This window comes from Bos taurus, chromosome 26 (assembly GCF_002263795.3).
Source record: "Bos taurus isolate L1 Dominette 01449 registration number 42190680 breed Hereford chromosome 26, ARS-UCD2.0, whole genome shotgun sequence".
Classification (NCBI taxonomy): domain Eukaryota; kingdom Metazoa; phylum Chordata; class Mammalia; order Artiodactyla; family Bovidae; genus Bos; species Bos taurus.
The window spans coordinates 42,465,195-42,480,161 of record NC_037353.1 but is presented as its reverse complement, the minus strand read 5'-3'; the positions used below and the strand labels follow the sequence as shown (position 1 = coordinate 42,480,161).

Below are 14,967 nucleotides of genomic sequence, written 5' to 3'. Positions count from 1 at the left end.
AAAAAAACTGCTTTGTTCAGTGGTGACTGTTAGAGAAAAAATGACGGTACCCCCTTTCCAGGACTCTACAAGCTCCTGATGTCTCAGTGTGGTCACCCCTGCCCCTTGAGCCAGTCATATATCCTGGTGGTTCTGATGTTGTCTCCTCTGCTTAAAACAAGGATTCCCACCCTTCACTGGATGAGGAACAGATAACCTAAGCTCTGTCACAGGAATTATTCCTCTTCTGCCCGAAACCACTCCCCCAAGAAAGAGGGAGCAGAGAGAAAAGAGTTCAGAAAAACTAGTGTGGTTGTTAATAGGATTCTTTGTGCTATTACTACTTCTAACAATAACCCCTCCCATTGGGTAACACTGCCCGAGTATTTTCATATATTTCTCCTGTGACTTTCCCAGGAACCAGGAGGGGAGGGGAGCGGATATTATATTCTCCTCTTTTGAGGCTCAGGAGAGTTAAATGACTTCCTGAGGTCACACAGCAAAGCAGTGATGGACCTGCAACTTGACCCAGGACTCTGATCCTGGCGTCCCCTCCATGGCTGCTTCTAGGCTCGGTCGAAAATGGAACCCATAGAAAAAAAGGGCAGTGGGGCAAATATCTCTCCTGAAGTGCCATTTCTCTCCTCCTAGAATGTCTGCAAGGGGCTCACCACATGGCCCTCCCCGCTGCACATGCACTCACTGGACATCTCTGAAGGTCACAGTCACTCGGTAGTTGTTTTGAACTTCAATGTCCCACACACACTTGGCGTTGTTCGGATAGTTCCTAGGGTAGAATGGGCTGGAAAAGTTCCCTGAAAACTGGGTCAGGAAGCCTCCGCAGGCTGTTGGGACAAAGGGAGAAATGCCGATGACGCGCAGTGTACACTGTACAGTCACATGGGGGAAATCCACCGGGAGGTGCCTACACCTGGACTGCCTACTGAGGGTCGGGGCGGTGCCCCTACAGGGAGGCCGTACCTAGGGAAGCCCTCTCCTCACTGTTCTCCTCATCCCTCCCCAGTGTCACTGTCATCAAGGAGAAGGGAAGGGGGACTGGTCAGTGGGGCTCAGAACTTACTGGCTGGGCCGGTGACGTTGTAATCAGGATCTGTTGACAAACAGAAAAGATAATGATCAGTTTCCTGGCAACCTTGGTTCAGCTGCTGAGTCCTTGTCAGCTCTGCGCTGGAAAAATGCCAACCCCAAGTTCCCAGAGAGATGCCAGATGCGGGACTTGCCCTCTGGGAGCTCACAGCCTAGAGAAGAGGATGGAAAAGAGCAAATCCCAGCCTCCAGGGATGGGACTGTGATGGAGCAGAGCCCAGGAGGTGCTAGGAGCTGGGAGATTTGGCTCCTGATCCAGACTGAGGAGGGAAAGGGGACGGGTACACAGAGAGGTGAGGCCAAAAGGTCAGAAGTGTGCTCTAGGCAGAGGGAACAGCATGTGTGAAGGAATCTAGGTATGAGAGTAGCTGGCATAACTGGGGACCCCCTATGTGGATGGAGCAGGGATGGGAAGGATGGCAGGAATCAACTCCACAATGGGAAAGAATTTGCAAGCCCTAGAGATTATCCTGAGCACTGAGGATCTGGGTCCAGACGGTGCTGAGGATTCCAGCCTCGAGGCCAGGACAGACCTTGGCATTTGATGAAGATACCCTAGAGCACTGCAGAGAATGGGTCAGGGGGAGGGAGCCTGAAGCTGCTGCTGCTGATGTAGGAGACAAGGTGGTGAGGAGGGGAGGCTGTGGATGCAGAGGAGACATATGGGGCAGGGTGGGGGCAGTGAGCGGTGGTTCAGCACCCACTCAAAAGCAGGCTATTGGGAACTTTTGTTGATTACATGCCAGGCTCCATCCAGGCTGCACTGATCTGGGACTAGTGTCCCAGACGAGGGGTGGGACCTACACAGTGGGAGACTTCACCTAGACATTGACCAGAGACCCGAATCTTAGGATGGTCAGGTGATTAAAGGACAAAGAAGAGCCTGGAGAGAGGCCCAGCCCTCCTGGGGTTGGGACATCAGCTACAGAGACGCCACGTGGCAGGAAAGTCAGGAGCGGTGAACTCATTGGAGAGTGAGTGCCGTGACTACAGCCTGGAGACCAGCAGCAAAGCCTGGGGAGAGGAAACCCAAGGCCTGCGGGTCAGGTGAAAAATGTGATACTTACTCTGAGTGGGTGTAGTTGTTGGGGACAGCCAATCTAGAAAGAAAACCAAGTGATTTTAGGATATTGCTGGATCATTTTTTAATTCCATACTCAAGGGTTTGATGGAGAAAGTAAATCGTTCTCCTTACTTCAGGACTTCAGAGACTTGATTATACCAATTTACACTGACCAGACAAAAGGGGTTAGAGACACACCACATCCAAACATACTAGAACCAGATATTTTCCTTGTGTCATAAAGATCATTTGGGGAATCGCTCTGAACATGAAGGATTATTTAAGAGATAAACCTCTGTAGGGCTGCTATTCAGTCATAGTTCTACAATGCTGACAGTTCTGCTTGGCATGACTGGGACACTTATTTTCATAGAAGTGATCACAGGACATAATCCTCTCCACCCCACAGCAGCTCTGAACAGGCGCAGGCAGCAGGAGGTGCCAGGGGACCAGAGGTTCCTCCAGGGACAGCTGAGTGACAGCCCTGGTCCTGAGGACCCAGCGGGTCACTGAACAGCCTCCAGAGTCCTCGGAGGGAAATGACTCTTCAGGAGGAGGCTGCTCTTCTATTGGAAACCTGAGAGGTGGAATCCCGGAGAGGCTTTGGCTGGGTGGGGCTGCAGGGACTCACCTGGAGTGGAGGAGTTGGTCGGTATATCTGCAAGAAAGAGGAAGTATGATCAGCCTCCACACCAAGTTGTTGTTCAGTTGCTAACTCATCTCGGGCACTTTAGGGACTCCAAGCACTGTACCCTGCCAGGCTCCTCTGACCATGGGATTCTCCAGGCAAGAATACTGGAGTGGGTTGCATTTCCTTCTCCAGGGGCTCCTCCCAAACCAGGGATCGAACCAGCATCTTCTGCTTTTAGGTGAATTCTTTACCCTCTGAGCCACAAGGTAAGCCCATAAAGCAAATGGGAGAGTAATGGTAAGCTGGATAGCAGCTGAGTGATCAGCACAAAGACCAGAGATGAAGTGGCCTCTGCAAGGTCTCCCGAGTGCACAAGTCAAGGGGTACTCTGACAAGCTCCTGCCCACCCCCACACCCTGAACTAGCCACAGACACCATCAGTCACTGGCCTCCAGTTTCCCCTGCTCCAGTTTCCAGCAGCTCAGAGGTGAAAGGGGCCTTCCGCAAATGACATCACCCAATACCTGAGCAAATGACTCCAGCATCTTCATGGTGGCCACAATTGTGGTAGAACCAGCCTCGGTTCCGGCACTGCCAGAGATTGGACTCCGCCCCTGAGCACACCACGTCATCCAAGGTGATGGGACCAGAGCCAGAGCCAAAGTAGGCATTTCCTGGGGCTGAGACTGCATATCCACAGCCCAGCTGTCTGCACACCACCTGGGCATCTTGAACGTCCCAGTTGTCATCGCACACTGTTCCCCACTGGCCACCATGGTAGATTTCCACACGCCCAGCACATGTGGGATGGGAGGAGTTCCAGTTCACCAATCTCAAGCTGACATCTGAAAGACACATGCTGTAAGAGGTGATGACCCCATCCCCCAGCAAATACCCAAAGCCAATTAACCCCTGGTTCTTTCCCCATCCCAAAAGCCACCCAATGACACTGATCAGTGAATAAACAGCTACATGATCCACCTGGAAGGGGCTCTTGACATCACAGAGTTCAGATCCCCCATCTTCTAGATATATTCTTTTCCGCATCTGCTTCCATATTCTTTCCACACGGTTTATCACAGGTTACAGAATATGGCTCCCTGTTCTCTACAGTGGGACCTTGACGTTTATCCATTTGAATGTAGTAGTTTGCATCTGCTAATCCCCAAATCTGCATCCACCCCTTCCCCAAAACCCCATCCCCTTGGGAACTACAGATCTTTTCTCTATGTCTGGTACTCACTTCTTGGAAAGGAGTTATACCAAGCAGAAAAACCAGTTTTTTGGACACTGCCGTCACTCCGAAATCGAACAGTCAATCGGTTGGAATAAGAAGTGAATATTTCCCTGGTGTAACGACAGATTCTCCTCGCTGAGGCATTGCTACTCAGCGGTCCATTAAGGATTTCAACATAGTCATAACTGCAGCTACTGTGTGTCTCCAACCTGTATGGAAAACGGGGTTCATGTCAACATCAGGATGTCTGCTGCTCATAAACTTTGTAGCTATTTTGAACTTTATGAGAAATGTCCTTGAATCTAATATCTTCTTCTTGCTCTTTCTTAATCAGATCAAAGGACTGCCCAATATTGTCTGATACTTCCCAGTGGGGACCAGAGAAACCTGAAATGTAGTCCATGGTACCTGAGAGGGGAAAGCCTCCTGGCCCAGGACCCAACCCAAACCACAGGGTGGTCCGTGGAAGATGCCTCCTTCTCCAAGTGGCCTGGGGGTTACTTACTGCAGACTGTCGAAGCCCAGGTTTATGAGGTAGCCGGGGTTCACTTGTATTTCCCAGACACAGTCGGCGTTGTTGGGGTAGTATCCTGGGTAGGATGGGCTAGAAAAGTTCCCACTGGCACTGAATAAGAAGCCACCACAACTTGAAAAGGAGCCTGCAGAGCAGAGAGAGAGGAACATTCCCATTGTGGTGGGTCTCCGGGGGTGTTGTGACCAGCGGTCGTCTTCTGGGTGAGTGTCCTCAGGAAGTCCTTTTCCTTCCTGCAGGACTTCTCAGTGCCTTGACCATTCCACCTACTCGGAGACTGGCCAAAAGGACTGGCGTGCACAGAAGCACACCTTCCAATTTTGGCACCAGATGTTTTCAAGTGGCCCTAAAAATGGCAACCCACTCCAGTGTTCTTGCATGCAGAATCCCAGGGAGGGGGGAGCCTGGTGGGTGGCCGTCTATGGGGTAGCACAGAGTCGGACACGACTGAAGCGACTTAGCAGCAGCAGCAGGAAAGATCATTTGTGGTTACTCTCAATGTGAAGGAGCATTTAGCAGAGAAAGCTCTGTAAGGCTGCTACTCCGTCTGTTTTGAAAATGGCCACAGTTCTGCATGGCATGAGTGGGACACTTATTTTCATAGAAATGATCAGAGGACCCAATCCTCTCTCTCTCTCACTGAACAGGCACAGGCAGCAGGAGGTGGCAGGGGACCAGAGGTCTCTCCAGGGACAGCTGAGTGACAGCCCTGGTCCTGGGGACTCGGCTGGTCACTGAACCGATTCGAGTCCTCGGAGAGAAATGACTCCCCAGGTAGAGTCTGCTCTTCTCTTTCTGGAAACCTGAGAGGGTGGAATGCCAGAGACAAACCTGGCTGGGTGGGGCTGCCGGGGCTCACCTGGAGTGGAGAAGTTGACTCCTGGTGCTGCAAGAAAAGAGGTAGCATGATCAGCTTCAGCATCCACAATGGGCTGCAATGAACCCATCAGTTTCCTGAGAGATGCTGAGTGCCCGGCCCCTTCACGGCCAGAAAAGGGCGGCCTAGGAGTTGCACCCAGGAGCTGAATAGGAAACATCAATCTCGCATATCGTTCTTCACAAACATCAGCAAATATCTGGGCAATTTCACTCTTACAAACTGGATGTCCCCTCCTCGATGTGAGGGATTGACCTTGCCATTGGCTGAAGACGACCATCACTGAGAGAATGGATCATGGGGAGGGGCAGGCTGAAGCTGCTGCTGCTGTAGGGAGCCCGGTGGGGAGGAGGGAAGCGTGAGCATGCAGAGGAAATATCTGGAAGCAGGGTGGGGTAGGGAGCGGTGGTTCAGTGGCAACTCAGAATCAGGCTGTTGGGAGCCTTTGCTGGTGACACACCAAGCTCAGCAGTGAAGCAGAGTCCATCCAGTCTGCTCTGACCCCCGACTAGTGTCCCAGGCAAGGAGTTGGACATAAACAGGTGGTCAGCATCATCTAGAGACTGACTAGATGTAGGAATCTCATCCTGGTCAGACGAGTAAAGGACAAAGAAGAGCCTGGAGAGAGGCCCAGCCCTCCTGGGGTTAGGACATCAGCTGGGGTAATCATGTGGCATACAGTCAGGAGAGGTGGACTTATTAGAGAGTGAGCACCCTGACTGCAGCCCGGAGACCAGCAGCCAAGCCTGGGGAGAGGAAACCCAAGGCCTGCGGGTCAGGTGGAAAATGTGATACTTACTCTGAGTGGGTGTAGTTGTTGGGGACAGCCAATCTAGAAAGAAAACCAAGTGATTTTAGGATATTGCTGGATCATTTTTTAATTCCATTCTCAAGAGTTTGATGGAGAAAGTAAATCATTCTCCTTACTTCAGGACTTCTCAGAGACTTGATTATACCAATTTACACTGACCAGACAAAAGGGGTTAGAGACACACCACATCCAAACATACTAGAACCAGATATTTTCCTTGTGTCATAAAGATCATTTGGGGAATCGCTCTGAACATGAAGGATTATTTAAGAGATAAACCTCTGTAGGGCTGCTATTCGGTCATAGTTCTACAATGCTGACAGTTCTGCTTGGCATGACTGGGACACTTATTTTCATAGAAGTGATCACAGGACATAATCCTCTCCACCCCACAGCAGCTCTGAACAGGCGCAGGCAGCAGGAGGTGCCAGGGGATCAGAGGTTCCTCCAGGGACAGCTGAGTGACAGCCCTGGTCCTGAGGACCCAGCGGGTCACTGAACAGCCTCCAGAGTCCTCGGAGGGAAATGACTCTTCAGGAGGAGGCTGCTCTTCTATTGGAATCCTGAGAGGTGGAATCCCAGAGAGGATTTGGCTGGGTGGGGCTGCTGGGGCTCACCTGGAGTGGAGAAGTTGACTCCTGGTGCTGCAAGAAAAGAGGTAGCATGATCAGCTTCAGCATCCACAATGGGCTGCAATGAACCCATCAGTTTCCTGAGAGATGCTGAGTGCCCGGCCCCTTCACGGCCAGAAAAGGGCGGCCTAGGAGTTGCACCCAGGAGCTGAATAGGAAACATCAATCTCGCATATCGTTCTTCACAAACAACAGCAAATCTGGGCAATTTCACTCTTACAAACTGGATGTCCCCTCCTCGATGTGAGGGATTGACCTTGCCATTGGCTGAAGACGACCATCACTGAGAGAATGGATCATGGGGAGGGGCAGGCTGAAGCTGCTGCTGCTGTAGGGAGCCCGGTGGGGAGGAGGGAAGCGTGAGCATGCAGAGGAAATATCTGGAAGCAGGGTGGGGTAGGGAGCGGTGGTTCAGTGGCAACTCAGAATCAGGCTGTTGGGAGCCTTTGCTGGTGACACACCAAGCTCAGCAGTGAAGCAGAGTCCATCCAGTCTGCTCTGACCCCCGACTAGTGTCCCAGGCAAGGAGTTGGACATAAACAGGTGGTCAGCATCATCTAGAGACTGACTAGATGTAGGAATCTCATCCTGGTCAGACGAGTAAAGGACAAAGAAGAGCCTGGAGAGAGGCCCAGCCCTCCTGGGGTTAGGACATCAGCTGGGGTAATCATGTGGCATACAGTCAGGAGAGGTGGACTTATTAGAGAGTGAGCACCCTGACTGCAGCCCGGAGACCAGCAGCCAAGCCTGGGGAGAGGAAACCCAAGGCCTGCGGGTCAGGTGGAAAATGTGATACTTACTCTGAGTGGGTGTAGTTGTTGGGGACAGCCAATCTAGAAAGAAAACCAAGTGATTTTAGGATATTGCTGGATCATTTTTTAATTCCATTCTCAAGAGTTTGATGGAGAAAGTAAATCATTCTCCTTACTTCAGGACTTCTCAGAGACTTGATTATACCAATTTACACTGACCAGACAAAAGGGGTTAGAGACACACCACATCCAAACATACTAGAACCAGATATTTTCCTTGTGTCATAAAGATCATTTGGGGAATCGCTCTGAACATGAAGGATTATTTAAGAGATAAACCTCTGTAGGGCTGCTATTCGGTCATAGTTCTACAATGCTGACAGTTCTGCTTGGCATGACTGGGACACTTATTTTCATAGAAGTGATCACAGGACATAATCCTCTCCACCCCACAGCAGCTCTGAACAGGCGCAGGCAGCAGGAGGTGCCAGGGGATCAGAGGTTCCTCCAGGGACAGCTGAGTGACAGCCCTGGTCCTGAGGACCCAGCGGGTCACTGAACAGCCTCCAGAGTCCTCGGAGGGAAATGACTCTTCAGGAGGAGGCTGCTCTTCTATTGGAAACCTGAGAGGTGGAATCCCAGAGAGGATTTGGCTGGGTGGGGCTGCTGGGGCTCACCTGGAGTGGAGAAGTTGACTCCTGGTGCTGCAAGAAAAGAGGTAGCATGATCAGCTTCAGCATCCACAATGGGCTGCAATGAACCCATCAGTTTCCTGAGAGATGCTGAGTGCCCGGCCCCTTCACGGCCAGAAAAGGGCGGCCTAGGAGTTGCACCCAGGAGCTGAATAGGAAACATCAATCTCGCATATCGTTCTTCACAAACAACAGCAAATCTGGGCAATTTCACTCTTACAAACTGGATGTCCCCTCCTCGATGTGAGGGATTGACCTTGCCATTGGCTGAAGACGACCATCACTGAGAGAATGGATCATGGGGAGGGGCAGGCTGAAGCTGCTGCTGCTGTAGGGAGCCCGGTGGGGAGGAGGGAAGCGTGAGCATGCAGAGGAAATATCTGGAAGCAGGGTGGGGTAGGGAGCGGTGGTTCAGTGGCAACTCAGAATCAGGCTGTTGGGAGCCTTTGCTGGTGACACACCAAGCTCAGCAGTGAAGCAGAGTCCATCCAGTCTGCTCTGACCCCCGACTAGTGTCCCAGGCAAGGAGTTGGACATAAACAGGTGGTCAGCATCATCTAGAGACTGACTAGATGTAGGAATCTCATCCTGGTCAGACGAGTAAAGGACAAAGAAGAGCCTGGAGAGAGGCCCAGCCCTCCTGGGGTTAGGACATCAGCTGGGGTAATCATGTGGCATACAGTCAGGAGAGGTGGACTTATTAGAGAGTGAGCACCCTGACTGCAGCCCGGAGACCAGCAGCCAAGCCTGGGGAGAGGAAACCCAAGGCCTGCGGGTCAGGTGGAAAATGTGATACTTACTCTGAGTGGGTGTAGTTGTTGGGGACAGCCAATCTAGAAAGAAAACCAACTGATTTTAGGATATTGCTGGATCATTTTTTAATTCCATTCTCAAGAGTTTGATGGAGAAAGTAAATCATTCTCCTTACTTCAGGACTTCTCAGAGACTTGATTATACCAATTTACACTGACCAGACAAAAGGGGTTAGAGACACACCACATCCAAACATACTAGAACCAGATATTTTCCTTGTGTCATAAAGATCATTTGGGGAATCGCTCTGAACATGAAGGATTATTTAAGAGATAAACCTCTGTAGGGCTGCTATTCGGTCATAGTTCTACAATGCTGACAGTTCTGCTTGGCATGACTGGGACACTTATTTTCATAGAAGTGATCACAGGACATAATCCTCTCCACCCCACAGCAGCTCTGAACAGGCGCAGGCAGCAGGAGGTGCCAGGGGATCAGAGGTTCCTCCAGGGACAGCTGAGTGACAGCCCTGGTCCTGAGGACCCAGCGGGTCACTGAACAGCCTCCAGAGTCCTCGGAGGGAAATGACTCTTCAGGAGGAGGCTGCTCTTCTATTGGAATCCTGAGAGGTGGAATCCCAGAGAGGATTTGGCTGGGTGGGGCTGCTGGGGCTCACCTGGAGTGGAGAAGTTGACTCCTGGTGCTGCAAGAAAAGAGGTAGCATGATCAGCTTCAGCATCCACAATGGGCTGCAATGAACCCATCAGTTTCCTGAGAGATGCTGAGTGCCCGGCCCCTTCACGGCCAGAAAAGGGCGGCCTAGGAGTTGCACCCAGGAGCTGAATAGGAAACATCAATCTCGCATATCGTTCTTCACAAACAACAGCAAATCTGGGCAATTTCACTCTTACAAACTGGATGTCCCCTCCTCGATGTGAGGGATTGACCTTGCCATTGGCTGAAGACGACCATCACTGAGAGAATGGATCATGGGGAGGGGCAGGCTGAAGCTGCTGCTGCTGTAGGGAGCCCGGTGGGGAGGAGGGAAGCGTGAGCATGCAGAGGAAATATCTGGAAGCAGGGTGGGGTAGGGAGCGGTGGTTCAGTGGCAACTCAGAATCAGGCTGTTGGGAGCCTTTGCTGGTGACACACCAAGCTCAGCAGTGAAGCAGAGTCCATCCAGTCTGCTCTGACCCCCGACTAGTGTCCCAGGCAAGGAGTTGGACATAAACAGGTGGTCAGCATCATCTAGAGACTGACTAGATGTAGGAATCTCATCCTGGTCAGACGAGTAAAGGACAAAGAAGAGCCTGGAGAGAGGCCCAGCCCTCCTGGGGTTAGGACATCAGCTGGGGTAATCATGTGGCATACAGTCAGGAGAGGTGGACTTATTAGAGAGTGAGCACCCTGACTGCAGCCCGGAGACCAGCAGCCAAGCCTGGGGAGAGGAAACCCAAGGCCTGCGGGTCAGGTGGAAAATGTGATACTTACTCTGAGTGGGTGTAGTTGTTGGGGACAGCCAATCTAGAAAGAAAACCAAGTGATTTTAGGATATTGCTGGATCATTTTTTAATTCCATTCTCAAGAGTTTGATGGAGAAAGTAAATCATTCTCCTTACTTCAGGACTTCTCAGAGACTTGATTATACCAATTTACACTGACCAGACAAAAGGGGTTAGAGACACACCACATCCAAACATACTAGAACCAGATATTTTCCTTGTGTCATAAAGATCATTTGGGGAATCGCTCTGAACATGAAGGATTATTTAAGAGATAAACCTCTGTAGGGCTGCTATTCGGTCATAGTTCTACAATGCTGACAGTTCTGCTTGGCATGACTGGGACACTTATTTTCATAGAAGTGATCACAGGACATAATCCTCTCCACCCCACAGCAGCTCTGAACAGGCGCAGGCAGCAGGAGGTGCCAGGGGATCAGAGGTTCCTCCAGGGACAGCTGAGTGACAGCCCTGGTCCTGAGGACCCAGCGGGTCACTGAACAGCCTCCAGAGTCCTCGGAGGGAAATGACTCTTCAGGAGGAGGCTGCTCTTCTATTGGAAACCTGAGAGGTGGAATCCCAGAGAGGATTTGGCTGGGTGGGGCTGCTGGGGCTCACCTGGAGTGGAGAAGTTGACTCCTGGTGCTGCAAGAAAAGAGGTAGCATGATCAGCTTCAGCATCCACAATGGGCTGCAATGAACCCATCAGTTTCCTGAGAGATGCTGAGTGCCCGGCCCCTTCACGGCCAGAAAAGGGCGGCCTAGGAGTTGCACCCAGGAGCTGAATAGGAAACATCAATCTCGCATATCGTTCTTCACAAACAACAGCAAATCTGGGCAATTTCACTCTTACAAACTGGATGTCCCCTCCTCGATGTGAGGGATTGACCTTGCCATTGGCTGAAGACGACCATCACTGAGAGAATGGATCATGGGGAGGGGCAGGCTGAAGCTGCTGCTGCTGTAGGGAGCCCGGTGGGGAGGAGGGAAGCGTGAGCATGCAGAGGAAATATCTGGAAGCAGAGTGGGGTAGGGAGCGGTGGTTCAGTGGCAACTCAGAATCAGGCTGTTGGGAGCCTTTGCTGGTGACACACCAAGCTCAGCAGTGAAGCAGAGTCCATCCAGTCTGCTCTGACCCCCGACTAGTGTCCCAGGCAAGGAGTTGGACATAAACAGGTGGTCAGCATCATCTAGAGACTGACTAGATGTAGGAATCTCATCCTGGTCAGACGAGTAAAGGACAAAGAAGAGCCTGGAGAGAGGCCCAGCCCTCCTGGGGTTAGGACATCAGCTGGGGTAATCATGTGGCATACAGTCAGGAGAGGTGGACTTATTAGAGAGTGAGCACCCTGACTGCAGCCCGGAGACCAGCAGCCAAGCCTGGGGAGAGGAAACCCAAGGCCTGCGGGTCAGGTGGAAAATGTGATACTTACTCTGAGTGGGTGTAGTTGTTGGGGACAGCCAATCTAGAAAGAAAACCAAGTGATTTTAGGATATTGCTGGATCATTTTTTAATTCCATTCTCAAGAGTTTGATGGAGAAAGTAAATCATTCTCCTTACTTCAGGACTTCTCAGAGACTTGATTATACCAATTTACACTGACCAGACAAAAGGGGTTAGAGACACACCACATCCAAACATACTAGAACCAGATATTTTCCTTGTGTCATAAAGATCATTTGGGGAATCGCTCTGAACATGAAGGATTATTTAAGAGATAAACCTCTGTAGGGCTGCTATTCGGTCATAGTTCTACAATGCTGACAGTTCTGCTTGGCATGACTGGGACACTTATTTTCATAGAAGTGATCACAGGACATAATCCTCTCCACCCCACAGCAGCTCTGAACAGGCGCAGGCAGCAGGAGGTGCCAGGGGATCAGAGGTTCCTCCAGGGACAGCTGAGTGACAGCCCTGGTCCTGAGGACCCAGCGGGTCACTGAACAGCCTCCAGAGTCCTCGGAGGGAAATGACTCTTCAGGAGGAGGCTGCTCTTCTATTGGAATCCTGAGAGGTGGAATCCCAGAGAGGATTTGGCTGGGTGGGGCTGCTGGGGCTCACCTGGAGTGGAGAAGTTGACTCCTGGTGCTGCAAGAAAAGAGGTAGCATGATCAGCTTCAGCATCCACAATGGGCTGCAATGAACCCATCAGTTTCCTGAGAGATGCTGAGTGCCCGGCCCCTTCACGGCCAGAAAAGGGCGGCCTAGGAGTTGCACCCAGGAGCTGAATAGGAAACATCAATCTCGCATATCGTTCTTCACAAACAACAGCAAATCTGGGCAATTTCACTCTTACAAACTGGATGTCCCCTCCTCGATGTGAGGGATTGACCTTGCCATTGGCTGAAGACGACCATCACTGAGAGAATGGATCATGGGGAGGGGCAGGCTGAAGCTGCTGCTGCTGTAGGGAGCCCGGTGGGGAGGAGGGAAGCGTGAGCATGCAGAGGAAATATCTGGAAGCAGGGTGGGGTAGGGAGCGGTGGTTCAGTGGCAACTCAGAATCAGGCTGTTGGGAGCCTTTGCTGGTGACACACCAAGCTCAGCAGTGAAGCAGAGTCCATCCAGTCTGCTCTGACCCCCGACTAGTGTCCCAGGCAAGGAGTTGGACATAAACAGGTGGTCAGCATCATCTAGAGACTGACTAGATGTAGGAATCTCATCCTGGTCAGACGAGTAAAGGACAAAGAAGAGCCTGGAGAGAGGCCCAGCCCTCCTGGGGTTAGGACATCAGCTGGGGTAATCATGTGGCATACAGTCAGGAGAGGTGGACTTATTAGAGAGTGAGCACCCTGACTGCAGCCCGGAGACCAGCAGCCAAGCCTGGGGAGAGGAAACCCAAGGCCTGCGGGTCAGGTGGAAAATGTGATACTTACTCTGAGTGGGTGTAGTTGTTGGGGACAGCCAATCTAGAAAGAAAACCAAGTGATTTTAGGATATTGCTGGATCATTTTTTAATTCCATTCTCAAGAGTTTGATGGAGAAAGTAAATCATTCTCCTTACTTCAGGACTTCTCAGAGACTTGATTATACCAATTTACACTGACCAGACAAAAGGGGTTAGAGACACACCACATCCAAACATACTAGAACCAGATATTTTCCTTGTGTCATAAAGATCATTTGGGGAATCGCTCTGAACATGAAGGATTATTTAAGAGATAAACCTCTGTAGGGCTGCTATTCGGTCATAGTTCTACAATGCTGACAGTTCTGCTTGGCATGACTGGGACACTTATTTTCATAGAAGTGATCACAGGACATAATCCTCTCCACCCCCACAGCAGCTCTGAACAGGCGCAGGCAGCAGGAGGTGCCAGGGGATCAGAGGTTCCTCCAGGGACAGCTGAGTGACAGCCCTGGTCCTGAGGACCCAGCGGGTCACTGAACAGCCTCCAGAGTCCTCGGAGGGAAATGACTCTTCAGGAGGAGGCTGCTCTTCTATTGGAATCCTGAGAGGTGGAATCCCAGAGAGGATTTGGCTGGGTGGGGCTGCTGGGGCTCACCTGGAGTGGAGAAGTTGACTCCTGGTGCTGCAAGAAAAGAGGTAGCATGATCAGCTTCAGCATCCACAATGGGCTGCAATGAACCCATCAGTTTCCTGAGAGATGCTGAGTGCCCGGCCCCTTCACGGCCAGAAAAGGGCGGCCTAGGAGTTGCACCCAGGAGCTGAATAGGAAACATCAATCTCGCATATCGTTCTTCACAAACAACAGCAAATCTGGGCAATTTCACTCTTACAAACTGGATGTCCCCTCCTCGATGTGAGGGATTGACCTTGCCATTGGCTGAAGACGACCATCACTGAGAGAATGGATCATGGGGAGGGGCAGGCTGAAGCTGCTGCTGCTGTAGGGAGCCCGGTGGGGAGGAGGGAAGCGTGAGCATGCAGAGGAAATATCTGGAAGCAGGGTGGGGTAGGGAGCGGTGGTTCAGTGGCAACTCAGAATCAGGCTGTTGGGAGCCTTTGCTGGTGACACACCAAGCTCAGCAGTGAAGCAGAGTCCATCCAGTCTGCTCTGACCCCCGACTAGTGTCCCAGGCAAGGAGTTGGACATAAACAGGTGGTCAGCATCATCTAGAGACTGACTAGATGTAGGAATCTCATCCTGGTCAGACGAGTAAAGGACAAAGAAGAGCCTGGAGAGAGGCCCAGCCCTCCTGGGGTTAGGACATCAGCTGGGGTAATCATGTGGCATACAGTCAGGAGAGGTGGACTTATTAGAGAGTGAGCACCCTGACTGCAGCCCGGAGACCAGCAGCCAAGCCTGGGGAGAGGAAACCCAAGGCCTGCGGGTCAGGTGGAAAATGTGATACTTACTCTGAGTGGGTGTAGTTGTTGGGGACAGCCAATCTAGAAAGAAAACCAAGTGATTTTAGGATATTGCTGGATCATTT

General features: G+C 51.4%; 1 protein-coding gene across 1 annotated transcript in view; it reads right to left on the bottom strand.

Moving 5' to 3' along the window:
* DMBT1 (deleted in malignant brain tumors 1) overlaps positions 1 to 14,967 on the bottom strand; it is a 101,836-nt gene that overhangs the window by 12,057 nt on the left and 74,812 nt on the right. The window contains exons 45-65 of the mRNA XM_059882093.1: positions 14,891 to 14,923; positions 14,076 to 14,102; positions 13,446 to 13,478; positions 12,631 to 12,657; positions 12,002 to 12,034; positions 11,187 to 11,213; positions 10,558 to 10,590; positions 9,743 to 9,769; positions 9,114 to 9,146; positions 8,299 to 8,325; positions 7,670 to 7,702; positions 6,855 to 6,881; positions 6,226 to 6,258; positions 5,409 to 5,435; positions 4,523 to 4,676; positions 4,024 to 4,226; positions 3,305 to 3,625; positions 2,781 to 2,807; positions 2,154 to 2,186; positions 1,061 to 1,090; positions 683 to 824 (exon numbers count right to left, since the gene is read on the bottom strand). Coding sequence (XP_059738076.1) covers positions 683 to 824; positions 1,061 to 1,090; positions 2,154 to 2,186; positions 2,781 to 2,807; positions 3,305 to 3,625; positions 4,024 to 4,226; positions 4,523 to 4,676; positions 5,409 to 5,435; positions 6,226 to 6,258; positions 6,855 to 6,881; positions 7,670 to 7,702; positions 8,299 to 8,325; positions 9,114 to 9,146; positions 9,743 to 9,769; positions 10,558 to 10,590; positions 11,187 to 11,213; positions 12,002 to 12,034; positions 12,631 to 12,657; positions 13,446 to 13,478; positions 14,076 to 14,102; positions 14,891 to 14,923 — 1,330 coding nt within the window. The remainder of the gene's footprint in view (positions 1 to 682; positions 825 to 1,060; positions 1,091 to 2,153; positions 2,187 to 2,780; positions 2,808 to 3,304; positions 3,626 to 4,023; positions 4,227 to 4,522; positions 4,677 to 5,408; positions 5,436 to 6,225; positions 6,259 to 6,854; positions 6,882 to 7,669; positions 7,703 to 8,298; positions 8,326 to 9,113; positions 9,147 to 9,742; positions 9,770 to 10,557; positions 10,591 to 11,186; positions 11,214 to 12,001; positions 12,035 to 12,630; positions 12,658 to 13,445; positions 13,479 to 14,075; positions 14,103 to 14,890; positions 14,924 to 14,967) is intronic.